The 27944-nt window shown below is 45.7% G+C and overlaps 2 protein-coding genes and 1 long non-coding RNA gene across 4 annotated transcripts; 2 read left to right on the top strand and 1 right to left on the bottom strand.

Moving 5' to 3' along the window:
- The first annotated feature begins 345 nt into the window (after nt 1–345).
- LOC127769943 (uncharacterized) lies at nt 346–5611 on the top strand. The gene is made up of 3 exons (XR_008016863.1): nt 346–2687; nt 2778–3723; nt 3802–5611. It is a non-coding gene; the product is annotated as an uncharacterized LOC127769943 (long non-coding RNA).
- A 1200-nt stretch (nt 5612–6811) lies between these two features.
- On the top strand, nt 6812–9892 carry LOC127770703 (protein WHAT'S THIS FACTOR 1, chloroplastic). 2 transcript variants are annotated; one of them, XR_008017043.1, is made up of 2 exons: nt 6812–9044; nt 9876–9892. XR_008017043.1 is itself a non-coding variant. In XM_052296515.1 (1 exon), the coding sequence occupies exon 1, from the start codon at nt 7221–7223 to the stop codon at nt 8865–8867; it is 1647 nt and encodes a 548-aa protein (XP_052152475.1). In that variant the 5' UTR covers nt 6812–7220; the 3' UTR covers nt 8868–9057. The 2 variants fall into 2 exon arrangements, 1 of the variants encoding a protein (XP_052152475.1); XM_052296515.1 differs by lacking the exon at nt 9876–9892 and having other exon boundaries at nt 6812–9057.
- Nucleotides 9893–10806: 914 nt separating this feature from the next.
- LOC127770702 (putative disease resistance protein RGA3) lies at nt 10807–16710 on the bottom strand. Its single transcript, XM_052296514.1, has 2 exons — nt 16427–16710; nt 10807–14542 (listed from the first exon to the last, which is right to left on the bottom strand). The coding sequence occupies exon 2, from the start codon at nt 14435–14437 to the stop codon at nt 11186–11188; it is 3252 nt and encodes a 1083-aa protein (XP_052152474.1). The 5' UTR covers nt 14438–14542; nt 16427–16710; the 3' UTR covers nt 10807–11185.
- Between the last annotated feature and the right edge of the window lie 11234 nt (nt 16711–27944).

The raw sequence follows: 27944 nt of genomic DNA, 5'->3' as shown, positions 1-27944 counted from the left end.
ATCTTTCATATTAAACACTCAAAATTATCACCACTGTTGTGAAAAATTTCACTAATTTAAATTTGAATAGTAAACTTCGTATTTACCGTACTTTGAATATTAGAAACACGATAACTTGCACATACAACATCGGATTTAGGCGATTCTTTCTCCTAGATTTATATTAAGTCACCCTCTTTACACTTAACATGTTCATGCACCATGCATCATAATTTGTCTTGGAGTTTTATTAGATGTTCATTTGAATGTACGTTTAAATTTAAATGGAGGATGAATCGATTGTTGCCGTTGACGAGAGTGTGCAGGACCAAGAGTTATTTGAGGAACCAACTGAGCAAGGCAAGTCCTATTCAATTCCTCATTCGATCATGTTGAATCCTATGTCTTCGCAAATGCCTTATATACTATTTTATAAATTCCATAAGATGTTTTATAAAGAAAATGGGGTATTGGTAGAAATGACCTATTTACTGCATTACCTACCTTGATATGTTGATTATCCTTACTGTTGAAGCACTAGGATGGGTATTTATGTGGTGCTATCCAAGCACCACAGTGGGTATATTCAAGCTACTAATATAGCTATTGCTTAGCCATGCTTAGAAATTCCCGATGATTACTTATGACATGATATTCACTCTTTATAAATGGGATAATTGAAAAAAATATTGTATGGAGGGGTTGCCTCTGTTATTTTTGTGAAAATTGAAAACTGAAAAAGAAATAATGATTTTAGGCTTGGGCGGCAAGTTGTGTGCATATGGTGGTAGTTGCACACCGATAGGGGGAGTGTACGCCCGAGTCGATTAAGGACTGAACTATGTGTCACCAACTAAGATTACCGTGCAACCACATGTGTCGGTTATGGGGCGACCTTGGCTTATTAAGTTGTTTACTGTTTAGCCTTGCATTGGGAGGCCATTGTAGTAGGGACTAGTCTGAGCGATGGTTCATAGGAGCTACCCATGTGACCCTTTATAGGAATAGTTATGTTCGCCAAATGGCATGGGCATCTGAGCATATCCAATATAACGGATAGTGCCTCGTTGAGGGAACGGATGTGTTGGCCTCACGGTGTTAGGATTAGGATGGGGCCCACCTTTCCTAGCGGCATTGGTTCATGGCCAATGTGGAGAAACACTCTCCGTGCTCATGCAAGGCTAGACTTTAAGCATTGTAACGGCTACGTTGTAACCTCTAGACCGCATTCAATATGTAGAGTGTGGTGGTACCGACGGGTACCGGACAAACTAGAGTAAACCACATCATGTGGGTAAAACTGTATAAACTCTGCAGAGTCTAAACCTAATTGATTAGCCGTGCTTACAGTCATGAGCGACTTGGTGAAATGATACAAGTATAGTGTTGGTGATTTTTGTTAAATAAATTGTGAAATGGGAAGGGTGAATAATGGTGATGATTTTTGCCCGGCGTAGGTTAAGAATAAAATTGTTACTTGTTGCCATGGAGGGCACAAGGATGGTACTATGATAATATTAATGTTACTATTGCTGTTGTTTATCCTTTGATTTACAAAGTTTCGTTGCAATCTACTATTATTTACTATTGTGAAACAAAATTTGTTTTATGCTGAAAATAAGCCACAAATATAGCCATCCTTGATCTCAGCTTGCAATAGTCCTAGGTTTCCCAAAGTTTGGGTAGGACTTGCCAATACCTCGTGTATTGACCCACCTCAGCTGTTGTTTTTAGACTTGGATGCAGGATGTGAGGTGCCTAGTGACGATTACCTTGCATCAGGTACCGGAGTTTTTGAGGATGGTTCTTTCTAGGGTTATTCCTAGTCGGTTGACTGTGTGGTTTGGTAGATAGGCATACCGAAGAACTTAAGTATCTGTATCTTTTCCGCTGCGTTTAAACTCTTTTATTTGGCCGGTTGGCCTAATTATTATGTAAGACCTTTGCTCCGCTAAGTTATGAGAACCACTTTATCTATTTATATGTGAAGTATGTTGTATGTATGTGATAACAATGCTGTGGATGCGTGTGCTAGCCACTGATCATGGGACTAGCACAGTATACGCTCTAGGTATTCGGGAATTCCATCCCCGGGTGCCGACATCCAGTTTCCTTGCAACGTCCTGCTGCCAAAGATACTTCGGCTTTTCTAGGTCGAATTGCCCCAGCTCAGCCCTTCCGCTTTGGTTTGGGTCGCTATCTTTGACTTGGCACGCCGAACCGTAGGTCTCGAGTCGACCGCCGAGCTGTTTGGGGTGATCTTCTATGCCATCGTGAATTCGAAGACGGTGGTCACCCCAGCCAGGATTCGGAGGACGGTTTTCAGGAGTGTGAATTTCAACATCCGCCCAGAGCGCTCGATCTATGGCTTGTCAATGCGTCCATGCCTAAATGGGATCGTCATTGGATGTCGAATTGGTTTTACCACACCATCCCATTTGAGGCTGCATCGGACGCAGCCAAGACCATGAAGTGGCGGCATCAGGCAATCGCGCCCGTCAGGAAACCTAAGGTGGCGATCGACAGCATGATGAAGGCCCGCTTTGCTCTACTTCGGAAGATCGCCCTTCAGCTCAGCTGTCGTGATTTGGTGGAAGAGTTCTGTATGTTACAGATTATTCCCCTTTCGCAGACATGGAAAGTTGAAGTGAACAAGGAGGAGGAGGCGGATGGCCTACCGAAGCTTGTGCTCCCCGGATGAGCGAATTGTGAGTTTCTTTTCGCAAAGTTTTGTTGTGTCAATGTTTTTGGTATGCCCCCCTTTTACTATGCTCACACCTATGCTGTCACTTTTACAGCGCTTACGCTACCCTAGGCCGAAAGCGAGGCGCGAAAGATGATCGGGGAGCTCACCATCAACGAGTATAGCAAGTTGCTTACTCGTCAGACAGGCGGCCGGGTGAACCGTGTTTTCTTTGGCGATCTGCCAGTTCGGGCAAACCCGATCAAGGTTGTCATCATTGATGACGACGCCGAGTCATCGAAGAAACACAAGTGAGCCAAGGGAAAAAGCGCCCCTTACAAGCATAAACCTATGGCGTCCACCGACTCGGATGCCGACGATGAAGAAGAGGCCGAAGATGAGTAGGAGGGGGAGGAGGAGGCCGTCGATGAGACGGGCGACAAGCCAGACTCCCCCGGATACACTCCAAGCCCTGACCACGTCGAAATGGGTGTTGCTTCGAGTTCGTCCCATATCCATCAAAATGAGTGGGAGGGCGCGAAAACTTCAGCCGCAATCGCGGGGATCGCGCCGCTGAAAGTCAAGGCGTGTGCGAAGGCGATTGTGAAGGGGGTTGTGCAGATCGGCAATGCATTCAGTGACAGCGATTCTTTGCAGAGCACCCCCACTTCGCCAGCCGAGCGAAGCCCAAGTTCATCAGCTGTCGCCACCGCTACTGGCTCTGCCGGTGAGGTGTGTGGGAGCTTTGTGGCAGGCACGTCTGCCTCTGTCGAAGGTGTCATGAAGGCGGCCTCTACGGCGTTCGTCGCCCCCTTCCTGGCCCCCATCTTTCGCCGCTCAACCCGTCAATTGGAAAGCAGGCGATCACTGAGACTTCGGGTTCGGACAACTCACTGTCCGCCCCCCGCATTGTCTCCTCTGACTTCGAGACCCGAGTAGAGCTCATTCCTTTCGTGAAGGGAGTGGGACACCTTGTTTCGCCAGTGCCCGGCCTCGTTCCCTTCACAGAGTTGAACAAGTTCGACGAAGGATGCACTGCGGCGAAAAGCCTGCTCGTTCGGGTATGAGCTTCGACTGATCTGTTCCTGTTTGTTTCATGAGCCATCCCATTTAACTGACTGTTTAAGTTGTTTATGCAGGCTCTCTTGGCTCAATGCTCGATAGAAAAGATGGCGAGGATCCGCCTAGATGGCTACAAGTCTCGGCTTCGCTCCTTGGAAGGAGAGCTTAGCCGAAGGGACTTGGAAAAGGAGGCACTCACCGGCTTGCTAAAGGAGGCAAACACTGAGATCAAAAAACTTCGGCTTGAGCTCGAGATGGAGAAAAAGGAAACGCAGGGCCTTGTCGATTACTACAATGAGTCTGAGGGCAAGATGAAGGCTCATCGCCAGGAGCTGGAGTTGGAGAAGTCCGCCGCCAAGGTTGCGACGGACGAGGCGAAAACCGCCTGCCATACTCTTCGGCTAGCGTTAACTGACTTGGGGGCTAGAGATGCTTCCGCCCTGGCCTTCATGGAATGGACCTAGCAAGCGGGCAGTGTCGTGGCCGAGATTGCCATCACCTGTACTTATTTTTTTCAATAATTTACGTTTATATACCTGCATAGGAAGGAATTGCGAAAATTTACCCATCCCGCGATGGTCCTGCAGCTCCAAAACGCGGGACCGACGGTCCCGCGGGACAGTCGCGCGGCGCCAAAATACGGGACTGGGATAGCCAGCAATTTAACATTGTCTTTAGCATTGTTTGACACTGTTCACGCATCACTCCCGCTGTTCCATTGTGCGGAACAGTGCCAAAATAGTGACCCAAATAGTGGTGAACAGTACCAACTACGCAGTGCCACGGGACCATGACGCATGACGGTTCCGCATTTTAGAGCTGCGGGACTATCGCAGTGTCACGCGACTGTCTCGCGGGACCGTCAGTCCTGTGCTTTGGAGATACAGACTGTCGCGGTCCCGCGTTTCCACCCCACGGACCATTGTGTAAGTTTTTGGAGTTATATGGGTTGATGTGATGGAGAAAAATATTAAGCCCAATGTGTGATAAGCTGAGCCACGTCACTGACAGTAACGACTGCCACCTGCGTATTCATGTGATGAAGGACTGCACACTACTCGTGGCCAAAATATGATGTAGTTGGCAAGGTGTAAATAGCTTGACTATAAAATCCGATGGCTCTTCCGCTTCTCTAGCCTGAAGTGATGAATTATGCATAGTTGGGTCCCTTGCTCAATTTTACTTGCGTGGATGGTGTTTGGGGCATTTTGGTTTGGGAGGCAGAAGGATTAGAACTATCAGATATTGAGGGAAATGCCGTTGTCTTGGTCCTGAGCATGTGTACCAGGTGACATAGCTGAGACGCGTACTGAAGTAACTGTGGCGGTTTATGTGTACGTGGGTGTTAGTTCTATTGTTTTGAGATTACAGCGACGAAGCGCGACATGTATTGAAGTTGGTGGTGGAAAAACAGTGTAACTAGAGAAGTAGAGATCAGATGAATTGTTCAAAATGAACTGTTGCAGAGAGCAGACCCAAAAGCCCGATCCTCTGCATATTAGTGCAGAGGTTCACTATCCATGTGAGTATTACAGTAGATCAACGCAATGAACAATGTTAATTTACTGTAGATACAGAACCATTAACACTCTGTCGCACTATGTACAGCAGCAAAGTTGTAGCTCAATATCTGAGCCTTATTTTTTTGATCGGGTGGCTGCCAACTCACCTAATGTATGGTACTCCTAACATATATAATAATGGTATCTGACTAATATCTTAGCCTTTAATCATGAATGCCTAATATACTTCTTAGTACGATGAAAAGTCGTATGATTCAGTTATGTAATGAAGCAAAATTATTTTTTTTATCGACATTCTCCAAAATGTACGGTGTCCTTATGCCTTTAGCTTGGGGACAAATTCTTGGATACAACCCTATGATTATAGTACTTGCTTAATTAAAGACAAGCTAGTTTGATATATTTATTCTTATTATGATATTAATATCCTCAGATATATTTTCTCTACTAGCATAATGCACGTACTCCCTCCGTCCAAAAAAAAACTAAACCTAATAGGACAACGAATGTGGACAGGATAGTCTAGATTCGTTATCCCAGGAGGGGTCACATCCCCTCGTAGGCTGAGTTTTTTTTGGAACGGAGAGAATACATTATAACGCATTTTTTTAATTAAAAATAGCCCATTATATATATATATATATAAAGTCTTAAAAATATGTTATCTACTTATATTATCATGATGCTAATTTTGTTGTAAACAAAGTTTATCCTTTTTTTTTTGAATTCAACATGATAGTTGGGTGGTGATGGTCCACTAGAATATTTGTTTTTAAGATAGTATAGGTAAGACACGTTCAAATCTGATACTAATGTAATATGTAGTAACTGCTGGTACTGTCTTACAATATCTTAATTTTATTGATAGGGAGAGATTTAAGGATGTGTGTTCTTTTGATCACTTCTCTAGCTCCTATATCTCGTTTTCTATATGCATATTTTCTAAATTGTTAAACGATATATCTTTTTTAAAATATTTATAGAAAAATTGCTTTAAAAAATTAATGTTAGTCTTTTTAAAAAAATTTAGTTAATTAATTACATGAACGATATATCTTTTTAAAAAAGTTTATAGAAAAGTTGCTTTTAAAAATTCATGTTAGTCTTTTTAAAAATTTTTTAGTTAACTAGAAAAAAATGCCCGTGCGTTGCAACGGGTAAATGATATTTTAATTTATTGTTGTTATATTGTTTAGTTAGGGTAAAATTCACTGTGGAAATTCACTTGGATTTTTTTAGAAAATAATGAGCTGCAATTAGGAGTCTATATTTCAACTCAAGTTAGCATGCGAGTTTTTTTCAAAAGATTTTCTTATACGAATCCTTTTATACTTCCAAAAGAAAACAAGCTTAAAATCTAATTCAAACACGAATCTATATTTTCAAAAACGAACAAACTTAAAAACCGACTCAAACAGATCTCCGAGTTGCTGCCAAGATTAGATGGAAACGAAAGCATAGTAGGAAACGTAAATACATCATCTGCGTGTCTCGTCTGTTTGCCATGAAAATAGGAACGAAAATAATTAAGCCAATCAACAGAAAGTGCTGGTGTAATTAGCTAATTAACCAATCGAAACAGATCGCTGCCGTGTCAATTGGATGAACCAGTGTGATCGTTCCGCATGTTGTTTGCACGCGCGGGCGCGCGGCTTGCAAGTGCGTGACGATGTACCGAACAAAAGCGAGCGCGCGGGTGGCGAGACACGCGAGGCCTGGTGCAACATACCAAACGGCATCACCGGTCGGGCTGAAAATAAAGGAAAGTCACGCTAAACGTGGCATGTGCGAACAAACGGGACGGGAAGCGCGTGGAACCGGAAATCGGAATCGGACACGGCGACGTGCCAAAGGCCTGACAAAAACACCTCATATTTTTATAAAACCAAATTAAAAATTAACTCAAATAGGGATGACGTACCAAAATCCTGATAAAAACATCTTTAACTTTTATAATAATAGAGATTAATTACATGCTAATTTTTTTTTGCTTCGTTTTACGCAGCGTTATGAATTTCCATGAAACACTGAAAATAAAATTTCCCACGAAAAGCCCAAAACCCTTCTTCCTCCTCATATCCTGTCTCTCATCTCAAACCCCACACATTCCCCCCAATCCCCTCGCCATGGCGACGACCTCCTCCTCCTCCCCCCTCTCCTTCCTCTCGGCGCACCCCATCCACCCCCGCCGCGTCCGCTTCCCCAACCCCCCGACCTCCACCACCGCGCCGCCCACTCCGACGGCCGTACGCTGCACGCCCGCGGCGGCGTCGTCTGCGGCGTCCGCGAGGTCAATCCCGCCGCCGAAGCTGGTGCGGTGCCCGGCGCTGGACCGCCAGGCGGCGCGCGCCAACCGCCTCCGCTTCGCCCGCAAGCTCCTCGTCCTGCTCCTCTCCAAGCCCCGGCGCTTCCTCCCGCTCCGCGTGCTCCGCCGCTGCCACGGCTACCTCGGCCTCCCGCCGCACCGCCGCCGCCCGCTGGTCCCCTTCGTGCTCCGGTACCCGGCGCTGTTCCGCCTCTTCCAGGCGCCCACGTCGCACCCGCTCTCGCCCAACCTCTCCACCCTCGCCGTCGCGCTCACCCCGGCCGCGGAGGCGCTCGCCGCCGACCTCGCCGCGCTCCGTGGCTCCTCCGAGCTCGCGCCACGCCTCGCCGCCAAGATTCACCGCCTCCTCCTGCTGACACCCGGCAGGACCCTCCTCGTGTCCAAGATTGCTCACCTCGCACCCGATCTCGGCCTCGCCATGGACTTCCGCGCCACGCTCTGCCCGCGCCACCCCGATCTCTTCACCTTCGTGAACACCTCCCACGGCCACGCCCTCCAGCTAGTCGATCCCCCACCTCCACCACCTCTGCCGCTCCCGCCATTCCGACCCGCGGCGGTGGCGCCTTCCGACCGCCTCATTGACCGGCCACGGAGGTTCCCCCACCTCAAGCTCCGGCGAGGGCTCAACCTCCGCCGCGCACACCGGGATTACCTCTTGCGGTTCCATAGCCTGCCCGAGGTGTCGCCATTCGAGCCGCTCGATGAGGGCACAAGCTTGGAGATGATGGAGCGAAGGGCGTGCGTGGTTGTCCGGGAGGTTCTGGCCATGACTGTGGAGAAGAGAACACTGGTGGATCATCTCACACATTTCAGGCGTGATTTTGGGCTGCCGAACAGGCTGCGCGCAATGCTAGTGCGGCACCCAGAGCTGTTCTATGTTAGCGTCAAGGGGTTGCGTCACTCGGTGTTCCTTGTTGAGGCGTTTGACGATGATGGTAGGCTACTTGTGGAGGATGATATGCTTGTTGCGAGGGATCGGCTTGAGGAGCTTGTCCGCAAGGGGAAGCGGATGAGGCGGGCTAAGAAGAAGGGCCTTCTTGCTCTTGCGGATGACAGTGATGAAGATGATGAAGAGGAGGATGGGGAAGAACAGGATTCGATACAGGTCGATGGTGAATCTTGGGACTTGTTAGAGGATGGTGGCATTGGCGAGGACTGGGAGGAGGTGGGTGATCTTGGTGAGGGGAGCGATGACGATGCTGATGCTGAATTGGATGCGTTGGAGGAGTTTTGGGTGAAGAAAGCTGTGGCCGAGGGGTTGGTTGACACTGGGAGCGAGCTTGATGCTTGGTGAAGCGGACAATGGCAATCTGATGATCTGGTTTATGAGCATGCAGCCCTGCACGTTTCTGAAGATTTTGCTGACTAAGAATTGCTCAAGTGCATTCTTCCTAGCGATGTACAGAAGCTAGAAACCATTAGCACATAACCTTTTCTTATCTGCTGTAATTCTCTCTCTTACAAAATAAAGGTGTGTTCTTCCTAACCTTGGTTCCAGTGGAGTTATGCAATATGCATTTACAATTTCTATTTGTCTATTTGCATGAAAATGGATACACCTGTAAATTATAGGATGAATTGAAAGACTAATTCTGTGATCTGAAACATAATTACATAGCTCTGATGCTTGAACACGGAATAGTCGATGAATCGAACTGACCTTGCTAATTGCTGTACTGAAGTAGTTAATATTGTTACTAGCTGCCATATGTGGAGATTCTAGATGCTGAACTCAGATGATTACTACCTGCAATCTTACACTGGTCATGGTTGTAACTTGCGATTTTCAACCTTTATCTGTGCTATGTATAAAAGCCTTATCTAGTTGTTTTTACTGGTAACCTGGACACCTGGTAGGAAAGCTGTTTTTCTCAAGAAGAATAATGAGCGTGTGAACTAATTTGTTGAGTTCTTTCCATCCTAGTATAATCCTAGCTTTAACTGTCAATTGTTGTATGTCGAGATTTCTGCGACATACTTTACTAAAATTAATTTAATTATTATGGTGAACACGAGATATTTTGTTGAAAAGAACAGATCATCAAATTTGTCATCATGTTGGTTCTTTAGACCATTCCGTATCCAATAAACCAATGTGCTGCAATTATTTGCATATGTTCTATGTTGTGGTGCCATTTATTTCAAAAGTACGAGTGCTGTGTTTATTCGCATGTTTTAAACTGCTTGAACCGATTGGTCATGCTGGTTGCATCTGATAGAATATGTAAATGTAGATAGAGAGGGTTTTACACATACCCTTTTTTTGTATCATTCTTTTGCTGCACCTGTTGTGATTTTGCAGAATTTCTGTTCATCGAGATCGTGCTGGATCAGGCTCAAACCAGGGATTTCTACGTTTTCTATAATCACCAGGTTCATCCGCTCTTAAATTTCTGTAAGTTCGTAGTTTTAGGAGTGGTGCTATACACTTGCACAACACGGTAGGTCGTCCATTTTTCTGCTCGAAATGAAGGGTTGGTCTTCTGCAGTTCATCCAGTGGCATTCCTGTTTCGTGTCAGGTTGTTCACTCACTTGCCGGGGCTTAATGTTCTTAAACTAGTTGATACCCCGCACATTGCAGCGGGTATTGCTAAAATAACTTTGTATATATGCAAGGCAGAAAATTGTGTGCTTCAATAAAATAATTTGGTATCGGTTTCAGGTGAGCAAAGACAACAAAATATGAGCTACAGAAGGCCAGAGAATGTTTTGTAATACAACATATGTGATTACTGCAGCTATATTTCGTCCAACAGTATGCATTACTGCACACACTCAATTCTCATCAAATATGTAGCTATTGGAAGCACATGCTTCTGTTTTTCCAAATATTCACAGATGGATCATACGGTTACCATTAAATCAGCGAAAAAGAACCATATCCTTCTCATGGTGCTATCTGCAAGGGAGTAACTTTAGTACCTAGTTTTCTTTTCATGCGGAATTCATGCTGTAAGTTGTGAATAATAGCGGGAAAATAAAATTACCATGGTAAACTTGACACTTAAATCTGAACTGCTGTTGTAAACAATAGTTGTGGTCATTTTTTTTTATTTGCCTAGCAAATATGTAATGATATAAACAAAGCACGGTCAAATATAGTATTTTATCCAAAGACTCCAAGCCCACAGGTACCAACAAAGATATATCTATGCAACTCGATTCCGCAATGCATCGAATCATATTTGACAACTACAGATTGCAAATATTGCAAAACCCCATACATATATAAACTTGTAAAGCAAGTGGCAACTACAGATTGCAGCAACTCATGATGCTGCATTGTAGTATTGGCAACATTATTATTATAGTATTGGACATGGAACTAGTACACATAGCAGGCATGATCAGCTTACACGAAGAACGGCTCGATACATGAAGATAAAAGAGCATGAGAAATTGCAGAACAGGAAACAACCGTAATTGGCTCTACATAGGAAGAAGCACATCGGAAGACACCTCACTTGGTTGTTCCAGTAAAAGGGTAACCACAAAATAGATGAAATACTGGAAGGAGTGCTGTAGCCTGTGGATGCTGCCGCCGCATGATGAAGAAAATCCATCGGAAAGTTACTCGCCCAAAGAAGAGAATCCATCGAAGTATTTACGAGTTAATAATCAATCAGCCTCAGAAAATTATGAAGGAGTTCTTTCTCCTCCTTTGTCAGCAGGTCCCTTTCAAAGGGCTGTTGTACTTGGTGAAGAAGCTCTGGGCACTCCGATATGCTCACGTAACGAAGGGATGAAAGAGCGTGCGCTCCTCCGATGGATGATAGCTTCAAACATTTCTTGAGATGCAGGTATTGGACCTGAAAGTTTGTGCCGATCGGAATGGACTCCATGTTATTACATCCATCCAAATGCAGGACGGTGAGAGATGTTAGAGCCTGTAGGCAGGTTGGGAATGACCTATCAAGCTCACCGCAATTCAGAATAGAAAGTCGTTGGAGTGAGGATGGCAAAACCATCTCCTGTGGGCACACCTCGTAGCAATGCCAGATTTTCAGGTCTTGTAGGCGATCAAATCCCACGAAACTAGGTATTGGTACTAGACGGAGGCATTTCCAGATGTCAATGGACTTGATGGATGGTAGATAATCCGGAAACAAGAACTGATCAAGATTTCGCAGCCCGTTACACTCGCTAAGGCATACCCTAGTGAGGCCTCTAAAGCATACAATGCCATTACTGCTGCTTGGATGCTGCGTCCTGTCACAATCAGTTGAACCAGATGGCGTATCGTCAGCAAAAACTGTTAGTTCTTCAATCGGTAGCTCTGCCAGCATTAGATGTTCCAGAGAAGGTAATGACGGAATCGATAGACTTTTCAAGCAGTGACACCTGGTAAGTATCAGGGACCTTATAGTCGGTAGGCTTTCTGGTTTAAACCAACTAGGACAAAAGCTGTCACCCCTAAAGTTAATGACTACAAGGCGTTCAATTCTTCGCGGAGGACACAAGCCTTCGAGCACTCCATTCTCACTGCTCATCACATTGTATCCGTCACTCTCTCGCCACCGTAGTTCTAGTGCCTTGAGATATTGCTTGTCAACAAGTCTAGCCTCAGAAGCCTCTTCCTTGCTCTTAACATTACAAATAGATTTGATAGTTAGCGTTCCACTGAGCTTATCCATGTCCTTCAGCTCACCAATTTCCCGCCCATTCCTTGGTGCAACTGTAAAATATTTTAAATTTCGTAGACGAGAGAGATTTCCAAGCCTAGTCAATACTGATAATTTCAGAGCGCAATAATCTGGCAGTGCTAAACGACGCAAGTTGATTAGCTTTGTGACATCTGGACTAATTACTCTCAGACTCGAACGGCTTGCATCAACCACTTGTAAGCTGTAAAGGCGCCAGAATTTCTCCGGCAATTCCTTTACACGGCTATGAGATATATCGAGATAACGGAGGCTGTGCAACTCACCTATGCTCTCAGGTAGCTTGACAAGCTTGCAACCCTTTAGGCTCATAAATAGGATGTTGGAGAGCTGATTAAACCAGGTAATCTCGACCTTAAGGCTGATCCCAAACCAAAGTGAATGAAGTTTATTCAAATACTGAATGTCTCTTAGTTCATTGTTCAGGGATTCATCTGCAACCAGAACCGACATATGGCGAACTGCATGTAGCTTTCTGCCCTCGTTCCGAGAGCTCAAATCTTGCAGCAAGAGGCATTCGTTCACAGAAACAGACTGCGCCATATCATGGATCAAGTCATGCATTACATATCTACTTTTATCAGGGTACTTGGGATCACTTTGCAAAAGAAACCTGCTCCTCAAATCATCCAGATACCTAATCCCAATATCTTCAGGACGCGTCCTCTCTCCGGATACAAGTTCCACAAGGCTCTCTGCCACCCAAATGTCAACGATCTCATCTCGTTCAAAGCTATAATCTTTTGGAAACATGGAGCAGAATGCAAAGCATCTCTTAAGTTCTCGTGGGAGATATAAGTAGCTCAGTTGAAGGGCCGGCAATATCTCATTCTCTTGATGTGGCAGCTCCCACAATTCACTTTTCTCAATAGTCTCCCAATGTCGCACGGTCAGCTCCATATTCAACAAGCGTCCGAGAGTTTTGGCAGCCAAAGGAGATCCGCATAACCGAGAGGCAATGCTCTGACCAATTTCATGCAAATTATTACATTCCGAATCAGCTGGGCGCTTCTGCCCAAATGCACAGTTCTTGAAGAAATTCCAGAATTTATCTTCATCCAATCCTTTGAGTTCAAAAGGTTCAAAGTTGTTAGTGCAAACAAGATTAGCAACATTTTGTAATCTTGTAGTTACTAAGATCATACTGCCTTTAAGTCCGTCCTTCAAGAGTGCATTAAGTTCTTCCCATTCACGATTAGTAATGGACCAAATATCATCCAACACCAAAAGGAACTTTTGACTCTTCAGCTTCTTCTTCAATTCCTCCTGAAGATCATTTGAACTATGTTGTGATGAATCTTTCTTGGTGATGGACTTGAAGATCTCTTCTATTATCCTTTTCTTGTCAAAGAGGTCTGAAACACAGACCCATGTCCTCATGCGAAAGTGAGATCTCACCCTCTCATCATTATAGATGTACTGAGCCAGGGTAGTCTTGCCCACCCCACCAATGCCAAATATAGGCAAGATAGAAACATTGCCGATGCATTTGGATTGAGAAATTATGGGTCCAGCCCTGCTACTCTCTCCTTTCAGTCGCTTCGGTGTGGATGCTGATTTGGCGACAGTGCCCCCTGCTGCTCTCTTTCCTTTAGCTCCTGCTGCAACAAACCTGGTGAGTGGCACACCCATCTTCTCAATCACTAAATCTCGTTCATTGTCACGTCCAATCATCACACCCAGCTTCTCAATCACTAGATCTCGTTCTTCATCACGGCCAAACACTTGAGGCACGCCAATGACTGAACTTGTCGCTGGCATGTGTTGAACTATCCCAAAATTAAGACCCACTGAATTAAGCTCTCCCTCTAAATCAGCCACAGCCTTGTTGAGCTTATCTTGGACCTCCTTTATCCTTGTCTTGCTACCACCGATCAAAGTTTGTACAACATTTAGAGAGGAAGAGAAAAATTGACCTGCCAAGCTCCGGTCAGCATCCTCCATCTTCTGCCGCAGCACCTGATCATTGGACTCGCGGAGAAGATCCTCCGCGTCATAGGTGGCTTCCTTGAGATGCCAGAGAAGTGCCGCCAGATCCTTGTTCTTGAACCTGCCCCACTCGCCCCGATAGATGACAGCGCGAGCCTTGTCCAAAGAGACCTGGAGGCAGGATAGATCCTTCTCCAGCTTGCTCGCTTCCCCGAAGTTGATCACGGTTGAGACCGCTTCGCGGATGTTGATCAGGCTTTGCAGCATCTCCATAACTGCCGCGCGCAGCAGTCCTTGCTCCCTCTGGATCTTGCCCTAGACTTGTGATCTGATTGAGTGATCGATGGTACTGCAGGGAGACTATGCGGTGGGTGGAAACTGGAAAGTGAGCACGATAAAGAAGCTGAGATGTTAAGTCTTGACTATAGTCCCCTCTAGTTCAGGACTCAAGAGAGAGAGAGAGAGATGCTCCTTCCCAAATTCCAATAAGCCTTCACATGACTCATACGTCTTTTGATCAACGTTCTGTTTATCTAATACTTCAGCCCACTGTCTTTTTCAGTCTTCAAATAAGAAAAACTCTACTTTGCACTTGAAGATTCCATCTGTCCGATCTCCTAGTTCAGTGCTTTATTAGTTGTAATGTAAAAAGCTGCTACATCTGTTTTTATTAGTTGTACTAGTTCAGTGCTTTGGCTCTTACTCTGTACACCCTTTGTAAAAAAAAAAAATCTTCTATTGATGAATATAGACAAATGCTTATTTATGTCCATCCTCAGAAGTTGATATTTTATGAGACGGAGGGAGTAAAACACTTAGGAGTATCTTTCTCCATCCCCCTTTGTTAATTGATTTGCTAGAACTCTCGTCTTCCTATAGAAAAGAAGAAAGATTTCATTTGCCCGTGTAAATATAAGTGCACAACCCACAAGAGAAGAATATCTTCCTGTAATCCTAACTGGAACCATTTGTTCAAGTATTTTTTAAAAACAATTTAAGTCTTAACGCATTCTTAATTCTAAATCCCAAGTTTTACAGTTTACAAAAAACAACAAACAAAAATAATCATATAACCAATATATATCTCTACGCCATCCAATTCTCAATGCATTACACATATATACAAAATAGTATGTGGTATTTTTACGGCGCTGCTATACATACGATTCTTTTTTACGATTGTTGTACGGTAAAACGCTTCTTTCCAGCGGTTGTTAACGATGAAATGGATTCCTCTTCCACTATTGAGCCCATATCCAAAGCTCAAGTCCATGATGATGTCTTGGCCTGCTATATCATAACCCTTTTTTTTTTTGATAAATTTGTCCTTTTCAAAAACTTATTTCGAAAGTAGTCCCAACAAAAAACTTCAACCAAAAATAGGCCATCGGCTCAGCGCCAGAGAAGTTGGCACCGAGTTCCTACAAGACCGTGCCACACGTGTTGGCGCTGAACCCCTGCTAACGTGGCGGCCGAGCCGATCCCCTTCGACGTGGCAGGGTTCTCAGCGCCAAGGCGGTTGGCACTGAGACGGCTAACCTCGCCAAACGCATTTGCGCTGAGCCTGCAGCCTATAGATCGCGGCCAAGCCGCCCAGGCCCGGCACTCCCTTCTTTTTATCCTCGCGGCTAGGGTTCATCCACGTCGCCCTCTCTGCTCCCCTCCGAATATCTCCTCAAATCTCCCTCAAATCGAAGGCTATTTTGTACGCATTGCGTTGGAGATTGATTTGTAAGGTAAATTCCCTCCAAAAACCCTAATTTCCCCAATGTTTTCATCATTTTTGTAGAGTATTTTGGTTGAAACCGTACGTTGTTGAATGTGGCTCGGGTTGTGGTGTGAATTAGGGAATATGGGTAAGAATGCAATGTTGTAGTTGTATGTTGATGTTCGTATAGAGGATACATATTGTTTTTGCAAGTTATACACTATTTTGCTAAGGGTGAACTTGGGAGGGATGTATAGTGCCGTTGTATTGTGAATATTTTGGGGATTCATACTGATTTATGATGATGTTGATAGGTATAGATCCTAGGAACATTGTCACCGGGGGGAACGGCTCAGCCGCCACGCTGGCACGGTGTTAGCGCCAAGGTGGTTGGCGCTGAGTCGGCTAACCTCAGCGCCTTCGGCACTGGTGCTGAGCCTGCGGCGTTGCAGCGCCCAGCCGCTGTCTCCACCGCGGCCCGTGCGCCAGATCTGAGAGAGGGAGAGGGGGTGGTGGCGGCGGGGGAAGGGGAGGGAGGAGCGGGGGAGAAAGACCTGGATCCGCCGCCTCGCGCCTTCTCGTCGCCCGAGTGGTCGCGCCACTGGATCCGCCGCCTGTCACCCGAGCCGCCGCGCCACCAGATTCGGCTGCCGCCCGTCGCCCGAGCCACCGCGCCACCTGATCCGACCACCGCCCGTCGCCCGAGCCGCCGCAGCTCCCGATTGAGGCCTAGGCGGCAGATGAGCGAGAGAGGAGGCGGTGGGAGAGGAGTCGGAGAGAGGAGGCTGTGAGAGAGAGTCAGAGAGAGAGAGAGAGAGAGGAGGGAGGCGGTGGGAGAGAGACGCGTGAACTTTAATGGCGAGAGGTGGGCCGTGGGCGGTGGACTTTAAAAGCAGCGGTACTCTGTACCATCCGATTTTCGTTGGCAGTGTATTAAGTGGGCCGCCAGTGAAAATGGCTACATCTTTACTGGCGGCCCGCTTAGCTCGGCCGCTAGCGAAGATTTGTTTTCGCTGGCGGTCCATAGCCCTTCACCCCTCGTTACATTTTTGCTGACAGTTTTCATATTTTTTTTCTAGTAAAAGTTATAGGGCAACACCATGAAAAATCTTTTTTCTATTAGTGTGCGCTCCTGTTAGGTACCTAGTGCCGTCTTCGTCATTTACGTTTGATCATATCAAGATCGTAAGCGAAAGTCGTACGTGTAGCATTTTCCATAGTACAATATTAACGTGTGTTTTGCATAATTAAGTCTTGGTTTCGTGAAACATGTCGTCTCAAAATCAAGGGCTCCTTGAACCAAATTAGAGATGCTTGAATCATATTCTAGCTGACACTACTAGAAAACTCATTTTCGGCGTCGTAGGGGATCGATTTTCGCAGGCGGGTATGTAATTCGGAGCCAAAACCCCGCCGGCAAAAAAAGTACCTGGGGTGGAGGGGGTGGTCCGCCTGCGAAGATTGATCTTTGCAGGCGGACGTCGTGCGCCTGCGAAGATCGATCTTCGCAGGCGACGTTTATATGGTCCACCTGGAAGATCAATCTTCGCAGGTGCCGCTTATATGGCCCGCCTGAAAAGATGCCCCTATATAGTCTTCTTCCTCCCCGAGCCCTGTTCATTCTCCCCAAAGTTTCTCTCTCCTAAAGTGACCTAAATATAGGGGGGAGGTTTTGAACTTCAAATCTTCGGGGGATTTTTCTACGGTACTTAGATCTACTCATTTCCACACTAGGTATGCAATTTTTTAAGCTTTTATACCTTAATTTGTGATGGATTTATGGATGCAAAATTGTGAAGGAAGAGCTCCATGTTTTTTAATTTTATTTCTTTTGATATGTTGATGTCAGATGTATGTGTAATACCTGATGCCTCTTATTGTAGTGGTTTAATGTGGTAACATAAATTCTCAAATTTTTTTATTTTTGCTATCACATCCACATCCTAGTTCTAGATCTAGATCTAGATCTTGTCATATATAGAGAGAGAATAAAATTTTAAATGTCTATTTATTCGGTGCAATCAAAAAATAGTTATAGTATTTTGTAATATGGCGATGATATGATTTTGTTAGATTTTCCTAATGTACTAATTTGGCATGTCTGTGTAAAAAAAATTGAAATAAACTTTGATTTTTTTATTAATTTACACTTAACCTTTAGTTAATTAGTTTTGAATAGCGATAAGTTTTTTCAATAAACCCTACAAATTTGGTATTAATTGTGCAAATATTTTACGTGTATTTTTTAGAGATACAGAAAGTCGGGAATGGATGTATCATTGGCCGAGGTTTTTGTCTCCATATAGAAACGAAGTGTCTAAATTTATTGGTATTGCCAAGGCACACGCTGAGAAGAACAATATGAGGAAGATAATTTGTGCATGTGCTGACTGTAAGAATGAAATAGCCTGGGACTTTGACGATGCTTTTAAAGTGAAGGAGCACTTAATAACTCGTGGATTTATGGACAAGTACGAAATATGGACACGTCATGGCGAAGAACAAGTGGACGGGCCTGAAAATGTAGTTCCGACACAAGTTGAAGACATGGTGCATGACGATGGTTCTGTTGAGGACAAAATTGACCTAGAGGAAATGTTACGTCATACAGAACCCGAGGTGCTGATGGGGTCGGCTAGAGGGTTAAATAACTTTAAAGCTTTACAGAAGGCAGCAAAGGAAGTTTTGTACGATGAGTCGAAGGGCTGTGACAGTGAGTTCACAACACTCCGGTCAGTTCTTGAACTTATGAGGTTAAAGGCGAGACATGGATGGTCTGATACCAGTTTCGACAGTCTGTTAGAACTTCTGCAGAAAATGCTCCCGAGGCCTAACTCACTACCATCCAGCACATATCAAGCAAAGAAACTCATATGCCCCCTTTCACTTGGTGTGGAAAAGATTCATGCGTGCATAAATCACTGCATACTGTACAAGAAAAAGTACGCTTCTTTAGATGAATGTCCAACATGCGGTGCAAGCCGGTACAAGTCGAATAACAATACTGGCCTAGAACCCTTTGAAGCAACTGAGGGACGACAGAGAAAAATCCCGCAGCTTGTGATGTGGTACCTTCCTGTCAAAGACCGCATTAAACGGATATACTCAAACCCGCGAGATGCGGAACTAATGCGCTGGCATGAAGAAGGGCGCAAGAAGGATGGGATGATTCGACACCCGGCAGATGCTCGTCAGTGCAGATGCTCGGCAGATGCTCGTCAGTGGATAAACTTTGATGCTCAGTATAGAGAGTTTACTAAAGACCCACGGAACATTAGATTTGCCCTGAGTACTGATGGAGTTAATCCTTTTGGAGACATGAGCAGCTCACATAGTACTTGGCCAGTGCTTCTCACCACGTATAATCTTCCTACCTGGCTTTGTCAAAAGCGAAAATACGTACTACTCTGTATCCTCATACAGGGACCCCGTTAGCCTGGTATTGATATTGACGTATTTCTTGAACCATTGTTGGAAGATATGGCTGATTTATGGAAAGAGGGATTGAAAGTGTGGGACGAGTACTTAAGGGAATACTTCACAGTGAAGGCCATCATCTTCGTGACCATTAACGATTATCCAGCAATGTTTTCAGTTTCAGGTCAAATTAAAGGTAAAACAGGATGTGTGATCTGCTTGAATGGAACGTACTATAGGTATCTCCCAGGTTCCAACAAGCTTGTATACATGCGGCACCGGCGGTTCCTACGCACAAATCACAAGTACCGCAAGATGAAGGCGGAGTTCGATGGTACTGAAGAGACTGATCCTGCACCAAAACCTACATCGGGAGAAAAGGTGTGTGCAATGACAGAGAAAATTGTTTATGAGTTTGGAAAAATGACTAAGAAACCATCAAAGGGGACAAAGCGCAGGAAACCCGAGAAGAATATGAAGGGAGGGGATAGTAAGAAGCAAGATGATAGTTCGAAGCCAGATGATAAACTCCCTTCCCTATTCAAGAAGCATTCCATATTTTTTAAGTACCTCCCGTACTGGAAAGATCTGGAGGTTCGGCATGCCATAGACGTCATGCATCTAGAGAAGAATGTGTTTGACAACATAGTTGGAACATTGTTGGACATGCCGAAGAAGACTAAATATGGTCTGCAATCAAGGATGGACCTAGTCGAGATGGGAATCAGGGAAGAGTTACACCCTCAAGAAGGAGAAAAGAATGGCAAAGTATATCTTCCACCAGCATGTTTCACACTGACACCTGAGGAGAAGAAGTCATTTTGCAACTCACTCCGTGATGTCAGATTGCCCATAGGTTTCTCATCAAACATCAGTCGATTAGTTTCAATGAAAGATTTGTCAGTATCGGGTTATAATTCACACGACTGCCATGTCTTGCTCACCATGTTTCTTGCAATTGCAATAAGGGCCATAAAACCGGAGCATTTAAAGGTTGCTATCACAAGGTTGTGCTACTTTTTCAAAGCAGTGTCACAGAAGGTCATTAGTCTCGAAGAGTTAGGAAATCTCCGTACATTCGCACATGAGACACGGTGCCAACTTGAGATGTGTTTCCCTCCATCATTTTTTGATATGATGGAGCACCTCATTGTTCAAATAGTGCCGCAGATGGTTGCGCTTGGCCCATTGTACCTCTATCAAATGTGGTCATATGAGCGTTACATGGCAGTTCTGAAGGGTTACGTCCGAAATCGTGCACATCCAGAGGGATCAATGGTTGAGGGTTATAGTACTGAAGAGGTTGTCGAGTGCTGTATCGATTACCTCAAAGATGGATATGCAATTGGAGTACCTGTGCCCCGACACAAGGGCAGGTTGAGTGGCAGGAGAACGATAGGAAAGAAGAGATTCGTCACCCATGATCACAAATCATTCCAAGAAGCTCACTTCAGCGTGCTTCATCAGTTTGCTATCGTTGAGCCGTACATCGATCAACATATCGAACTAATACAAGCTAACAATAAGGGTCGCACCACCGAGTGGATAATGAAAGAACACAAGCGTCTCTTCATAGATTGGTTGCGAGACCTAGACTTACCTGAGGGACAAACTACCGATGAAATAACAATGAAGCAGTTGGCTTGTGGTCCATCAACTACAGTAAATTCTTAGCAGGGATATGACATTAATGGATACTAGTTTAGCACAAGAGCCCGAGATAATAAGACCTGTACGCAAAACAGTGGTGTCCGTGTGGAGGCAATTGATGAAGCCGGGGAAAAACAATCATACTTCGGGTTTATTGAAGAAATATGGGAAATCGACTATGGGCACACAATGCAATTCCCCATATTTAAGTGCCAGTGGGTAAAATACCCGAACGGGGTCAATGTTGATAAGTTCGGTCTTACTGTTGTTGACCTGACGAGTGTGGGTCACAAGGATGACCCTTGGGTACTCGCCAATCGCGTGGCACAAGTGTTTTATGTGAAAGACCCTTCAAATTTGAAGATATAGTGCTACCAGGGAAACAAAAGATATTGGGAGTGGATGGGGTTGAAGATGTCGAAGATTACAACCAATACGATAGTATGCCACTTTATATGTCAGTTTGTACAGAAGATTAAGAATGTCGAGACATCTACTCAAAAGACCGTGAAGCCTTACATGCGCACGAACGGTGTGGGGAAAAATGTTAAAGGGTAATGATTGTTGAGTGGCATGTAAGCATCTAAGAAGTTAGTAGTTATGTAATGGTGGTATGTAAGGTGATGTGTGATCATATCGCAAATTGACGAACAATTGTACTCAACATTTTGCATATTAATTAGTTTGTACTAATTTTTATGTGTAATTACCATTTGTAGTGTAAAAAATTTGTTAAAAAATTTAAATTAGTAATATTTGAAAAGTGTAATTATTTTTATGTGCAATTACCATTTTTACCATTTGTAGTGTAAAAAAATTGTTACAAAATTTAAATTAGTAATATTTTTATGTGCAATTACCATTTATACATTTGAAAAGTAATAATACTAAGGTTTGTATATTTTTGTAATAATATTAAGGTTTGTATATTTTCGAATAAATATATTCAACTCTGTACCAATTTTCGCAGGCGGGCGGTCCGCCTGCGAAAATTGTTATATAGAGTAGGGTTTACATCTTCGCAATCAGACGGCCCGCGTGCGAAGATGATCTTCGCAGGCGGACCGCCCGCCTGCGAAGATCGTTGCCCTATATAAGGGCAAGCCCGCGGCGCCAAAATTTCTAAGTCCAGGCGGGAACCCTAGAAATTTTGGCGCCGTCAGGCTACCGAATTTTTTCGCCGCCGCACGCCTTCGCCGTCCTCCGTCGCCGCCCGCCTGCGATGTTCACTCTCCGACAGTCGTCCTCCGCCGCCACCGACCGTCGTCGTCCACGCGCTGTTACCGAGACCGCCGCCCCTAGCCGCCGCTCCACCGCGCGCGAGCTCCACTACTCTGCCGCCGCCGCCGCCGACCCCTCCACCGCGCGCCCGCTCCACCGCCGCCGGCTCCTCCACCGCCACCGGCCCTTCCACCGTCGCGCGGCTGCCGCTGGCCCCTCCACCGCTACCGGCCCCTTCACCGTGCCATCGGCCGCCCCTCCACCGCCGTCGGCCGCCACCTCTCTCCCTATCTCGCTCGCGGCCGAACGGCTTCATCGGCCGATCGTCGTCCACGAGCGAAGATGTCCTCGGCCAAACGACGTCTTCGGCCGGTCGTCGTCCACGGCCGAACCTCGTCGTCAGCCGTTCGTCGTCCAACCGAAGCCGGTCGTCGTCCACGGCCAAACCTCGTCGCCGGCCCTTCCTTCGTCATCCACGACCGAAGCTCATCGTCGGCCGTTCGTCGAACGGACGTGTGTGCATGTGGGTGTTTCTTTTTATATGTGTGTGCATGTGGGTGTGAGGGGGTATATATGTGTGTGCATGTGGGTGTGAATGGGCATGAGGGGGTGGGTGATATGTGAATGAGGGGTTATATGTTGATTGTGAATGTGAATTTGGGAATGTGGGTGCTATGTGAATGAAATTGGGAGGGTATGTTCAATTTTGCAGGATATGTGAATTTGTCAAAATTTTTAAATAACATGTTGGAGGGTATGTTAACATTTTTTTTTAAAAAAATGTGGAGGATATGTTTGCCTTTTCAATTTTTTTTAATCAACATGTCGATGAAATATAACTGTCAATTAGTGCACTAGTTGATAATAACATATCAAATTTTGTACAAATTTGTTTGTACTAATTAATTGTCACGTCCCAAAACGACCCTAAAATATATCCTTTAAATTATGCCTAGAATAATTAAAATCCGTGTGAAAGCCTCCAAAAATTAAAATGTGGAAAGTAAAAGTCAAATAAGGCTTGGAGGATTTTTGTATATTTCCTAAAAGCCTAAAATGTGTAAATAAATTTTATTGGAATTTTCAGAGCACAAATAATAATTAAGAAGAAATAAACAAAGTTAAAATGATTTTATAAAAAGAAAAACCTTAAAATTCCCCCTCCCCCTCTTGGGCCGGCTTGGCCCATCTCCCTCCCCCTCTCTCTCCTCTCCCCGCGGCCCACTCGGCCCCTCCCCGCGCGCACGCCGCTGACGGGCGGGGCCGCCCGCCACCCTCGCTGACGGGTGGGGCCCACCCGTCATCCCCGACCTCCCGCCGCTCCCGCCGCTACGCCCGCGCCAAGCGCCGCCGCCGCCGCCGAATCCGCCGCATCCCGTCGTCCCCGCGTGCAATCAATAGGGGGGAATTATTCCCCGTGATTCCCTCTCCCTTTCCCCCCAATTTTCCCTCCCTCTCTCCCTTGGATTCGTTTGGAAACCCTCCCCTAATCCCGGCGGCGCCATTGATGGAGCCCGAGAACGCCGCGCCGGTTTCCTTCCCCTCCGGCCGCCCTCTCCCCCTTCCAACCCTATTTAAACCCTCACCGCACCTCCTCCGTCCGCTTCCGCCTCTCCCGCCCTTCCTCCTCGCCGGATTCGAGCTCGCGACGTCGCTCTCTCTCTCCGCCGTCGCCGCCGAGCTCCAGTCCGCCGCCGTCGTCGCCCTGGACCGCCTCCCACCTCGGCGCCGCCTCCTTCGGCTTCACCGCATCCTCGCCGACCTCGTCCACCTCTCCGTTTCGGTCGCCGACCGCCGGAGCGCCGCCGTCCCCGTCGACCCGAGCCGCGCCACCGCCTCCCTCCGCTCCGGCCGCCTCCTCCGTCGCCCCGGGGTGAGCCGTGGACCGTCGCCTCCTTTCCTTTCCCCCTGCTGCTAGGGGCTCAGTCCTGCCTACCTGTCCCGGAGGTTCCGGCCGTAGGTGGGGGTGGGTCAGTACTCTTGTCTATGGCTAGGATGGGTTGGAAACTATGTCACGTCTTCCGTCCGTATACCGTGGTGGTATGTGGCACGTGGTTACACGTGAGAAAGATGTGTCTTGTGGGTAAAGATGTACACCTCTGATCAGAGTATAACCTATTCGAATAGCCGCGCCCTCGGTTATGGGCAAGCCAAGCAATGTACCCAAGTTAGTGTTTTAATTCTTAAAACCTGCTTAACAACTAAAATGTGGAATGGTTGGCCAGGGTTGGCTTGGGACGAGCTGGGACCCAGGGTCGGGTTGCCAGTTCGGTCTGAATCATCGTAGGCCTTGGGTTAAGGCAGGTTCGTGTGGGTTCACGGCCTTGATTAATAATATTGTATAGCTCTAGAATCGTATTTACAAAATAGCTTTGAGCAACTAAGTGTCTTTTAATGCCGTTTACTGCAAACCCTAACCCTTACATTATAATCCTCTTGTACTCCCTTGCATTTATTCTGCACTTGTGGGTGTGTCTTGTTGAGTACGGTGGTTGTACTCAGTCTTGCTCAATTTTTCTCAAACCCAGAAGAGGAGTTCCTGGAAGATGAAGGCTTTGGTGTCTAGCTCGTGCCTGCCGTCAAGCGCTTGTGGTCGTCGCCCTAGTCTTCCGCTGTTTCCCGTTTGTCTTTGTGTGTGCTGGGCCTTCGCCGCCCTTGTAACAAATTTACGCTTCCGCTTGATAAACTCTGAAATGTATTAACTTTTGGTGTACCTTGCCTCCTGGGACAAGGAATAATACACGCACGTAAGGAACGCCCGTTGGGTTATTTCCGGTCGTGACATTAATTTAGCATAATAGTAAGTAGTCATTAGTTTCGCAATTTAAATTTGTTTGTATTAATTAATTTAGCATAATAGTAAGTACTAATTAATAATATTTCGCAATTTAAATTTGTTTGTACTAATCAATTTTGTATAATAGTTAAATTTGGGAATCTCAGAGAATTTAAATTTGTTCATACGACATATTGTTAATATATAGTTTATTTTTGTACAAAGTTGTTTGTACTAATTTGAGTAATTTAAAATGTGGACGATAACTCTTTTTTTTATATTAGAGGTTTGAAACGATGACCGATAGTACTAAAGGGACTGAAGAGAAGGGTTTAGGGGAGCAAGAGCAGTCCCTTGCTGTTGTGGTTGCTCCGGAACCAACGGTCCCACCGGAAGGTAGTTCTGACAGCGACGTAGCTGACAAAGACGAGGATTTCTCGTCGCCAAGCGATCCTTGTCCAAGCCCAAGCCCGAAGAGAAGGAAAAAGGGCGACGGTGAAGAAGGCGACAAGGACTACATTCCCCCTAAAGAAGGGGTAAGTAAACTTAATATGTAAAATGTTCACCATGATAACTATTAGCCCGAGCTAATTCGAAACTTCCATGTATACCTTCTCATAGGAAACGGTGCCACGGCGATCAAAACGGCAGCCAAAGAAAAAAGTCCATCGAAAGACGACGACGTACCAGCTAACACAAATGGCACAAAGAAAAGCGAACGGTCAGCAAAGGCGAAGAAAAGGAAGGGCGAGAGAAGCGTGAATAGAAAGGAGAAGGGTTCCATGTTGTTACCCATGTTTCGCCTAAAGGAGAGCCGCTCACCCCTAAGACGGCACGTGCGAAATTCAGTTCACAGTGTGACATAATAGTAAGGGAAAATATCCCCATCACAGTCAAGGACTGGGATCATGTATCGAATGGGGATAAGTAAGTCCTATGGAAAAAGTTGAAGAAAATCTTCCAGTTCTCGGATGGATCAGAGGCAGCAGTGAGGAATTGTGCACTGCAAACAATGGCCAAGTCTTGGCATGGTTGGAAAACCACCTTGAACAAGAAATTTGTGAAGACAGGATGCACACCATTTTCGACGTATACCAACATAACCCCCAATCAGTGGGACGACTTTCTGACCTTGAAGAACTCCCCAGAAGAAATTCAAAGGAGCCAAAAGTTTGCAGAGTTGGCCAAGAAAAACAAATTTCCTCATCGCTTAGGCTCCGCGGGATACGCACCAAAGGTGGAGCAGTGGACAAAAGAGGAGGAAATGAGGAAGAAGGGGCAACCGGTACCAATGGAGGAGTGGACACAGAGATCAAAGAACTAGGTAAGAGCTAGAACTCTGAAGATCACGGATGAAGGAAAAGTATCGTTTGAAAATCCAGAGCTGCAGAGCGTTGCCGATAAAATAGAAAATTTATCTAGTTCACAAAAGAAAGGATCTTTCAAGCCTAAAAGGGAGAAAGATGTGCTAAGTACGGCGCTGGGTACTCCTGAGCATGCGGGAAGGGTTCGAGGTGTGTCGAGCAAGATAAGTTGGAAGGAAGGGTTCAAAAATGACCCCCACAAGAAGCGTGAAGCGTACAAGGATAAACTTAGAGACGAAGGGGCTGCGGAGTTTGAAAGGCAAATGATGGATTTCTGCATCAAGCACATGCTTTTGCCTCGCCCCGAAACCAAAGAACCTGAGCCAGATTACCCCTTCGATGACCTCAAGGAGAATACACCCTGCAGATTGCACGTTCCCATTGGACGCTCCGGGAAAACTCTTTAGGCCGCTACAGCCATTGCTATCCCTGGGAGAACATACAATGAAGAGTTCATACCCGATGCGTATGCCAAGGTGCAGCCGCAAGTGGTCCACAAAGGGTTTGAGTCCTACGACATTGACTTCCTGACTGCAGATGGTGTATCCGTACTTGGGGATGCGGTCGATCTTGTAATTCTCTGGCACAAGAATGACATTTCCTTTGGATTTGGCACCGACGCCACGCAAAAACCTGTGGTGCCTAAACCGGGGTTGGGAAAACCTCCGAGACCTCCTAAGAGGAAGGTGATTGATAAGGCGGAGGAACCCGAGATGCAAAAGGAAAATCCAGTGCCGGAAGTGCCACCGGAGATTGCATTGCCGGAGGTAGCCATGGAGATTGCACCGCCGGAGGCAGCCATAGAGATTCCAGTGCCGGATGTGCCCATAGAGATTACAGTGGCAGAACCAGAGGTGAAATTTGTGGCCTCAGTCGGGTCAGAAATAGAAGAAGTACCAGAATTGGAATGGGACGGTACAGAGCCAGAAATATTTGAAGACCCTTCTCCTGCGAAAGACCCCGAGGTGCAAGAGACCACGGTCCCTGAGAAGGCCACTACCAGTTCTGAGGTGCCATGAGTGCTTAGGAGCCATGACTCCAAGTCCAAAGATGAGAACAAGGAGAAGTTCATGGTAACCGTCTTCAGAGGGGGTAAGGAACGTGCTAAGCTTAGAGATGACGACCCCCTGAAGGCTGCTGAACTAGCCGGGTGTTGACAGAAAACACGTGGCCTGGGAGATCTGCTTAACTCCAGTGCATGTCCAAAACTCGCCTTCGGATGTATTAGCGTGCCAGTTGATTTGATCCTACAATCAACAAGAAATAGAAGCAAAGAAACTGTGGTTAAATCTATAAATGATAGCCGATCGGCTAAATGCCGATGACATATCATTTATCTTTGGGCCGATGTCATCCATGTATCGATCGGCAGTCATGAATAAGTAAGGAAGAACTAAATCTACTCGATCGGCTGTAGATATTAACGATATATACTCCTTATATCGATATATACTTAAATCAAGTGACTGGGATAGATCAGTCATCATGCCGAGACAGTATAAATCACTTAGATCGAAATATATGTCAATAACAGGACTATATATGTTTATAGCGTAGCCGATCAAATAGATCTAGCGTGTATCGGCTAATACTCCGATACCACTATATATCAGGATATTAAAGCAGATATAACATATCAAACAA

This window comes from Oryza glaberrima, chromosome 4 (genome assembly GCF_000147395.1).
Source record: "Oryza glaberrima chromosome 4, OglaRS2, whole genome shotgun sequence".
Taxonomy (NCBI): domain Eukaryota; kingdom Viridiplantae; phylum Streptophyta; class Magnoliopsida; order Poales; family Poaceae; genus Oryza; species Oryza glaberrima.
Note: the sequence above shows the minus strand (reverse complement) of the source record. Positions and strands in the feature narration are given on the sequence as shown.